General features: G+C 66.3%; 1 protein-coding gene across 1 annotated transcript; it reads right to left on the bottom strand.

Moving 5' to 3' along the window:
- Positions 1-4,392: 4,392 nt before the first annotated feature.
- ABHD17A (abhydrolase domain containing 17A, depalmitoylase) lies at positions 4,393-9,252 on the bottom strand. The gene is made up of 4 exons (XM_050321458.1): positions 8,743-9,252; positions 6,838-7,032; positions 6,025-6,204; positions 4,393-5,264 (listed from the first exon to the last, which is right to left on the bottom strand). The coding sequence occupies exons 1-4, from the start codon at positions 9,051-9,053 to the stop codon at positions 5,039-5,041; spliced, it is 912 nt and encodes a 303-aa protein (XP_050177415.1). The 5' UTR covers positions 9,054-9,252; the 3' UTR covers positions 4,393-5,038.

Below are 9,252 nucleotides of genomic sequence, written 5' to 3'. Positions count from 1 at the left end.
GCCCCCCCCACAGCCGACCCCGCCCCAAACCCACAGCCAGGTGAGCCGGGGCGAGTTTTTTTGGGGGGAAAAGAGACTAAAATAAAATAGAACCCAGCCGGAGATGCTGCCGTGACCGGAGCCTCCCCCCCGCAGCCCCCGCGCCCTGCTCCTCACTCTGCAGCACCACACCCGAGCCCTCCGCGGGGGGTTCTGCTCCCTGTGCTGGGGGGGAAGCCACAGATTTTTCTCTGCATCCACACGGGCGGTTTTCCATCGTCCCAGCGTGGCCCCCACACGAGGTTCCAGCTGGAGAAGGAAGCAGGGAGGTGGGGGAACAGGAGGCACCCCCGGAGCTGCCGCAGCATCCTCACACGGGGTCGTGTCCTTGCAGGGGGGCTGGCTGGAGTGGTGACACCGCCACTCCTGGAACCCCGTCCTGGTGCCACCCCACGTGGAACCCACCCTGGCCCGTGTGGGAGACTCCTCCCCAGCCAGGGGACACCCCACGATCCCACCCACGGCTGCCGTCCCCCCTGCCCAGCCCCAGCCCACGGGAACGTCCCAGTTCCTCAGGAGGACGCTCCAACCCCACAGGATGTTGCTGGCACCCCACAGGGACGCTTTTCTGAGGTTCCCAGCCCCCCGGGGTGCTCCTGGTGTCCCGTGGGGACGCTGCAGCCCTCGGGGCGCTCCCAGCCCCCCAGGACTCGTGTCCCATCCCCTCGGGGGGGTCCCAGCGTGCTGGTCCAGGCTCCGTCACCGCGGGGCTGTGGCAGCCCGTGGGCCTCCCTTGGCCGTCCCAGCCTCCAGGCATCGCTCAGGCATAGGATGACAAAGGGAAGCTCACAGGGGGCAGGGGCTGCGGCCCCGCACTCCGAGGGGCTCCTGTGGGTGGAGGAGACACGTGAGGGGAAGGTAGGACAGAAGAGCCCCGGGAGCTGCAGGATCCTGAGGAACTGGGGGATCCTGGGGAGCTGGGGGATCCCAGGGAGCTGGGGGATTGCAGGGATCTGCAGAATCCTGGGGAGCTGGGGGATCCAAGGGGAGTGGGGGGATCCCAGGGAATAGGGGGATCCAAGGGGAACCGGGATCCCCAGCCTGCCCCACATCTCCAGGAGCTGAAAACCCACCCACAGGTCTCCCCGGTGGGACCCACCAGCCCTGGGGACCCTCCAGCCCCTGGAGGGGGGAGTAAGGTGCCAGTGGGGCCACAGCCCAGCAGTGACTGTGGGGTTTGTGTGTGTGTGTGTGTGTGTGTGTCTGTGTCTGTGTGTGTGCCTGCAGGCTCACACGTGTGTGCACACATGTTGGGGGGTCTGTGCACACATGTGTGGGTGCACAGCACAGAGCTGGGGGGTCCATCCCGTGGGTGCCCTCTCAGTCCCAGGCTCCCTTCCTGGGACCCAACCCAGCCCAGGGACCCCCAGGGCCCCCCTGCCCCCATCCTTGTCCCCTCCCAGCCAGAAGTGCAGGGTTGGGTGTCCTCAGGGTTCTGGGTGCCCCCTCAGGGTGCTGGGTGTCCCCAGAGTCATGGGTGTCCCTAGGGTTCTGGGTGTCCCCTCGGATCGTAGTGTCTTGGGATGCGGGTGTCCCCAGACTGGTCAGGTGTGCCCTGAGAGCGCGTGTCCCTCCAGGGTTCTGGGTGCCCTCCAGGGTACTGGGTGCCCTGGGCTGTGTCCCCCAGGGTGCTGGGTGTCCCTCCAGGGTTCTGGGTGCCCCCTCGGAGTGCTGGGTGTCCCCCCAGGGTGCTGGGTGCCTCCTCGGGGTTCTGGGTGTCCCCCCAGGGTTCTGGGTGTCCCCCCAGGGTGCTGGGTGTCCCTCTAGGGTTCTGGGTGTCCCCCCAGGGTTCTGGGTGTCCCCCCAGGGTGCTGGGTGCCCCCTGCCCCCCGTGCCCCCTCCCCGTGCCGCGATGCCCCCTCAGTGTCTCACCAGGGAGGTGCCGCCGCTGTCGGGGTCTCTGTGCTGCTCGAGGAGAGGGGACACAGATTCTGCTCCCCTGGCTCTGCCACCATCCCTGTCCCCGCTGTCCCTGCTGTCCCCAGCCCTCTGCCTCCCTGCCCAGGCAGGGCAGAGCCAGGGGCTCCCCTCTGTCCTCTCCTGTCCCCTGCCCTCCACCTCCACCTCCCCCTGGCACCCTGTGGCGCCCTCCCCTCTCCCAGCCCGACCACCGACGGGATCCTTCCCCTCTGCCCTTTTATACCGTCTTTGTTCATATGACAAGCACGTGGAAAACCAGAGCAGAGCTCGGAAAAAAGCTCCTTAAGACGCTTTAATTCAGTTTCCTGGATCCCATGACTGAGCTCGGCCTCTGAACGGGGTCTCATGACACGCAGGCCCCGGCCATCAAAAGCCTCATTTATGCCCCAAAAGAGACTTAAACCCCTCTTGGCCGGTCACCCACCGTCCCCCACACCTGGCCTGGGCCCCTGGGCCCCCCTTGGGGGGCTTCAAACCGCCCCAGGGGACACCTGCCCTGGCCCTGCCCTGCTAAGGAGGGACTGTGGGGACACTCGAGGCCTGGCTCTGTCCTGGAAAGGACCCTGCAGAGTCCCCTCCAGGCACCAACCCCGTCCAACACTGACCCAACTCAGCCCCCTTCCTGCCCTCCAACCACAGCACCAGCAGGGGGGACAGCAGTGCCATCCCAGAGGGGTCAGAAGTGCCATCCCAGTGAGGACAGGAGTTCTATCCCAGTGTGGATAGAAATGCCATCCCAGTGGGGGCAGAAGTGCCATCCCAGTGGATTGTGGCCCAGTTTGGCCCCACCTTGGGGGCTGCTGCACCAGGACCCCCAGCTCCCACCGTTTGGGGTCCCTGCAGCTCTGGGAGGGGTGAGTGCCCATCTCCCCCTCCTCGTTCCAGCTGCTCAGGGCCAGGCAAGGACAGAGCTGAGCCCTCCTGGACCGGGAGCATTGATGGATCCAGACCCAAAAAGCCCCAATCCCTGATGCCATCCCCGGCTCCCTGCCATGGAATTCACCCCCAGGTGATGTCCATCTCCCCTTTGGGGTCTCACACACCCGAGCTGGCACTAAATTTTGGGGTCCGGCCTGAACGCTCCTGACCTTTTGCCTCTGTTTTAAACCGAGAGGCAGCAAACACAAGCTCGGGGCTCCCCTCCCTGCCCCTCCGGTGGCCCCGGGCCGTCCCACCGCCGATGCTGAGCCGGCCGGAGCATCCGCGGCTCGACAGGAAAGCGGCAGCAGTAAGAGGATAAAACTCCCCCGGGTGCGAACAGAAGGGCTCTGTGCCGGGATTAGGGAGCCCCGACCAAGCTTTGGCTTCCAGCACGTGTGAGCCCAGAGCTCCCGAACCACCCCGATGGGACAGGAGGGGACGGCTGGGGGGGATGCTGGGGGAGAAGCAAGGCATCCCAGCTCCCGGATCCCCAAATCCCCCCGGAAAGGAGGCAGCCCAAAACATCCACATCCTCCTGCAGCTCCGGCACAGCCTCAGCGTTGAGGAAGGGTCTCCCCTCCTCCTCGTCCGGAGCACCCCGTGGTGGTCCTGGGGGAGGGGAAGAGTGTGTGAGGAGCGAGGGGTCCTGTGCCCCCCTGCCCGGGCTCCCCTCACCTCCCAGCCCCAAACAATGGGGGCTTTGGAGTGCCGGGAGCGCAGGGGGGGTGCAGCGAGGCCCCCCCGGCCGGCCCCGCATTCCCTAAGGAGATTATCCCTCCTCACATGAGCCGGCCGGGCCCCTCGGCCTCGCGCCGGGGAGGAGGGGACACCAGGGGGACAGGGAGGGGGGACTGGCACCGGGCAGCCCAGCGAGGGTCCCTGCAGGAGAAGGGCAGAGCAGCTTTGCTGTTTGGGCTGGGGCCAGGGATTCCCCACGGACACTCTGAACCTAAGGGGGGTTCACCCCAAAAGCACAAACCTGAGCCTCTGCCCTTCTGTGGGGCAAAGCTCCCATCTGGTGGCAGGAGGGCACCGTGGGACACCCCACACCTCCATGGCCAGCACATCCCAGGGATCACCGAGGTCAAAAATTAGGTTTGCTGCCCCCAGGATCCCTCTGTGTCCCTCAGGACCCCCCATGTCCCTCGCTGTGCTGGCCCTGGCACATGGCCAGACATGGGGATGTCCCCCTGGCCCCGTGGCACACCTGAGTCCCCCATGCCACAGCTCCCAGGAGGCTGAGACCATCCTCCCTCTGCCCCTGGGATCCCCTAATGACACAACAGGGACAGGGGTTGGCAGGGGAATGGAGAATCATTGTCCACACAGAGACCTTTGCAGCCCAGTCCTGGGGGGCCAAGGGCACCTTCCCCCCACAGGCACCTTGGGGCCTCCCAGAACCCAGAGGAGGGTGACGAGGGTTGGGGATCCAGCCCAGGTCACTCCAGGGGAGGTGCTGGGTCCCAGGGAGGGCCCCCCAGGGGTACCCCGGGCAAGGGCACACTCAGATCAAACGTTAAACCTCTGCTCTTTATTCAGTGCCTGCTCCCCTCGCCCCGCTCCCCGGGGAGCTTTGCCAGGGGTGACCAGAACACCAGGAGTGCTCTGGGAAGGCTGAGCAGGGCCAGGCTGGAGGAGGTGTGGGGCAGGAGGGCACCTCCTCCACACATCCCCATCGTCCCCGTGGGGACACGGCTCTGCCCCGGCCCTGGGGTGAACTCTGGGCACCGCCAGCGCTGGTCCCGGGAAAGCTCCGTGGAGTGGGAACTGCCACCTGCTCTGTCCCGCCCCCTGGGCCAGCGGGGAGGGGGCCGGGCCCCCCAGCCCCTCTCCAGCTCGCATTATTGCTATGGCAGAGCAGCAGAGCGGCCGGGAGGGGCTCGGGGGTCGCTGTCCTGGGAGAGGGGACGGGGACGTGTCCGAAGCCAAGGATCCGCCGTCGGAGGGGGGGCTCTCGTGTCTCTGGGAGGGGGTGAGGAGGGAGCTGCCGTGTCTGCCCAGCCGTGCCAGGGGTGCCAGCAGCGCCAGGGCTGGCACCGGGAGAGCTGTGCTTGAGTCCCAGAGGAAACGCCGCCCGCGCCGCCGAGCCCGAACAAAGTCACTGCTCCTGGGGCTGGGGAGGGACAGCGGGGGGACCAGCAGAGCCCCCCGCCCCGCCCTAGTTGCGCTGGCTGGGCAGCTCCTGGGAGATGAATTTCCGAAGGCGCTCGAGGTACTGGCTGTAGAGTTCGATGTCGTTGTGCCCGGCCCCGTCCACCCAGAGCGGCTCCACGGCCTTGGGGCAGCGCTCGAACAGTGCCAGCCCGTGGGAGAAGTCGATGACCTCGTCCTCCGTGCCGTGGATGATGAGGACGGGAGAGGTGATCTTGGAGATCTTCTCGATGCTGCCAAGAGGGTGGGTGGGGAAGAGAGGGGAGAGGGGGGGTGAGTGCGGGGACTGACACTTCCAATCCTCTCCCGCCCCCCGCCTCCACGCACATCCCGTGGGAGAGGGACCAGGAAATGCTCTTGGATCGCAGGGACAGGGAGGGACACGGAAATTCTGCCAAGGACAAGCCCCAGGACAAGATCTGCCCTGGTGTGACAGATGAGGAGCAGCCAGCAGTGACAACATCCCCAGGGGACCTCAGCACTGCTGCAGGACATCCCTCCCCTGCCAGGATCAGCCCTGCTGTTCCCAGCCCGGCCCCAAAGGCCACACGAGGTCATCGGGACACAGAGCGTGGGCTGGTGGCTGCCCAGGCACAGCTTCCACCCTGGGCACCGTCCCCTGGGCCCCCCTGGCCTGGCTGCGAGGGAGAGCTCGTCCCTCAGCACTGCTCCTGCCACCTAAAACCCCGGAGGAATGACCATGGGGAACAGAGGGGTCCCAGGACCTGTAACACCCAACAAGGGGCCAGTGGAACAGCCCCAATGCTGGTGGCCATCGACACTGGGACAGGGTGGCTGGGAGGTGATGCCAGAGGGGACTGGGGTGTCCACCAGGCACAGCCCTCATGGGAGGGTACAGTGACCCCAGGGAGGGTTATGACCCCCCGAGGGTCCTGAAAGAGGGAGTTAAAGCCCATCACAGGAAAGGGTGTGGCCAGGGCTGGTGTCCAGGATAGAGCCAGCCCTGCCTGCCCCTCTGCCCAGGGCACTCACTTAGGGAAGGCATCGAACCAGTAGGTCTTCTTGGTGTCGGGGAAGGCGACGCGCATGCCGGAGGTGAGCGGCGAGTGCAGCACGATGGCCGCGCACTCGTAGCGGGAGGCCAAGTCCACCGTGGGCACGGTGCCGATGCTCTGCCCGTACAGGATGATGTTCTCCGGGCTGATCCCGTACCTGGGAGGGGTCACAGGGCAGGTCAGCACCCACTCACACCTGAGTCACAGCGCCAGGAGATCACGGACTGTGACTGGAGTGGGAAGGGGCCCATTGGGATCATCCGGTCCCATTCCCAGCCCTGTGTGGGACACCCCAAGAACCCCACCCTGTGCCTGATACAGCTCAGGGGTCGCCCTGCTCTGCCACAGCCCCACACAAGGCTCCCAAGGGTGTCTGTCCCCCCGGTTGGGCCCAAGGCAGTTCCCTGCACCCCCAGGACCAGGGGGCTGCCAGGGCTGAGCTGCCAGGAGAGCTGTGAGGGTGTCAAGGCTCTCCCTTGCCAAGGGCAGGGCTATGGGGGGCTCACAGACCCCAGATGGTCCCACAGCCCTGTGGGGCAGCCCCCAGCTCTGGGTCACGCTGCCAGGCCAGGGCAGAGCAGGCAGGTCTGCACCCCAAACCCAGTGCAGGAACTTGTGCCAAGCTCCTGCCCTGCAGCACCCCTGCCCTCAGGTCCCCCGGCCCTCCAATCGCCCCTCCCTGCTCCGAGCGACCCAGCGCTCCCTCTCGGGGCAGGTTTCCTGTTTTCCAGCCCCCTGGACAGCAGGGTTTTCCTGGGAGCAGCACCGACGCCTGCCCTGCCCCGCTCACCGCGTCCGCAGCGCCTGCCACGCGGCGTCGATGTCCGAGTAGAGGTTCCTCTCCGAGGGCTTCCCCGTGCTCACGCCGTAGCCGGAGTAGTCGTAGGAGAAGATGTTGCAGTTGATCCGGGTGCCCAGCCCGATGTAGAAGCTGCTCATCTGCCCCAGGTCCACGGCGTTGCCGTGGGAGAACAGCACCGTGTACCTGCGGCGCGGGGCGGACGGGAACGGAGCGTTATCCCGGCAGGGATCCCCACGGGAAGCACCGGCCAGGCCCAACCCCAAACCCTGGCACACAAACACCCACACCCCTCTGCCCACCAAGGAAAGTCCCTGTGACACCCCCAGGGACACCCAGCCCCCCTGCTGCCAGGGCCCCGGGCGGGAACTGCAGTCCCAAAGGCAGGAGGATGATTCTCCTCAAGTTCCTGAGTCTATTTTGGGTGAAAAGCTCAGGATTTGGGGCCGTTTGCCCAATGGGGATTTCAAGCAAGAATTCTGACAAGCAGGTTTTTTGGTTTTTTTTTCCCCTCTCCTGAGCCTGGCAAGACACCAGATGCTGGGAGAGAAGTGGATTGTGGGAGTGACAAGGCACAAGAAATTTCCACCATAAGGGGAAAAACAATGTTAATCATAAAAATTAACACTAATAGTGGATTGATGGAAGCTTGGCTCCTTTCTGCTGGAGGGAGGGAGCAGGACCCGCTGCCTGCTGGGCCCCCCAAGCTGCTCTGAGGGGTCTGTGGCCAGGCTGAGCCTCCAATCCCGGCCAGGATGGCCAGGAAGGCCCAGCAGGAAGGGGCAGGATGAGCTGTGGGGAGGTCAGACACCCAGTAGAACCTGTTATCCCGGGCTTTGGGAGGTCTGGCTCCCCCACAGCCCAGCTTCTCCCCTGCAGCCTGGAATGCTGATCCTCAGGCACACGCTGTTCCCAGGTGAGCAGGGTCACATGAGGTGACTTGGCCTCCCTCTGCACCCCAAACGGTGCCACTGCCTGGGCAGCACTGCCCAGTCCCCCCATCCCCGGAGGGGCTCTCGGTCCCACACTCCAGGCTGCCCCTCTCCACCTTCCCAGCTCACAGACCCACGGGCAGGACCACCAGTGGGATGTGCCCAAACCACTCTCATCTCCTTGAGGACTCCAGTGTGCCCATGAACAGAGCAGGCTCTCCTGGCTGGCACGAGCTGCTGCCCATCCCACGGGGGACAAGCAGCCAGTGCAGCCCCCCCAGTGCTCCCAGAGAGCCTCCCAGAGCTCGGCTCACACCTGGAGTGACATCAGGGAGGTGAGCAGGACAGCCTGGGGAATCCCTGCATCCCTGCCTTGCCTCTGCTCCTGCTTTAACCCCATTCCCAGCGCAGCCACAAGCCAGACCGGTCCTGGGAGCCGCCTGACCAGCTGCCTCCACCCCCTGGCACAGCCAGATCCTCCAGGGGGGAGGGAGGGGAGGGCACAGGACCCCCTGGCACAGCCCCAGCCCGGCACTCTGTGCCTCCTGGGGACACTGGGGTGGGACCTGGGGGGTGCTCCCCAGGAACCCTGGGGCTCCAGCACCACCGAGAGACCTGCTGGCTCCTTCCCAAGGACACCCAGTGGGTGTTCCCCGGGGACCCTCGGGGTTCCAGCCCCGCCGGGAGACACCTGCTTGGTGCTCCCTGACAACCCTGCTTATTCCAGCTCCCCTTGCACGCTCCAGGTTAACTGGAGTTCCATCCCCCCATGGGAGACCCAAGCAGGTGTTCCCTGGGCTTCCAGGCCCCATAGAAGACCCAAGCAGGTGCTCCCCGGGGACCCCTGAGGTCCCAGAGTTCCTGGGGTGCTCCCCAGGGTTCTGGCACTCCTGGGGTGCTCCCTGGGGTTCCCAGCACTCCTGGGGTGCTCCCTGGGGCTCCGGGCACTGCCAGGGTGACTCACCTGGCGCCGGGCACGCAGCGGACGTACATGCAGCCGACGCGGTTGCCGCGGCTGCTCTTGGTGACGAACACCTCGATGTTGTCCAGCTCCCGCTGGGAATACTGGAAATCCGCCCTCTCCTTGAGGTGCAGCTTCCAGCGGCCGGCGGCGCCGCGCAGGGAGCCGGTGCTGGCGCTGCCCGCGGGCTCGGGCTCGGGCAGCACGGCGTAGGTGGGCTCGGGGGGCAGGAAGGCGAGCTTGGCCGCGATGCGGCTGGGGCAGGGCGGGCAGCAGAACAGGCAGCACAGCTGGCTCAGCGACAGCCCGTTCATGGTGAGGGGACACGCGGGGCGGCCACGCCCGCGGCGAGGGAGGGAGGGAGGATCCCGACGGGGCAGAGGCTGAGGGGGGATGGGATGGGGTAGGGGGGGTGACGCCCCGTCCGTCCTCAGCTGGCCCTGGGCACGGCGGGGCCCGGCCGGGCCGGGCAGCGCGGCGGGGATGGCGTGTCCATGTGTCCCTCCGTGGGCA

The sequence above is a fragment of the Myiozetetes cayanensis genome, unplaced genomic scaffold, assembly GCF_022539395.1.
Source record: "Myiozetetes cayanensis isolate MyiCay16 unplaced genomic scaffold, myiCay2020 scf26, whole genome shotgun sequence".
Classification (NCBI taxonomy): domain Eukaryota; kingdom Metazoa; phylum Chordata; class Aves; order Passeriformes; family Tyrannidae; genus Myiozetetes; species Myiozetetes cayanensis.
This window is presented reverse-complemented; position numbering and strand designations above follow the sequence as displayed.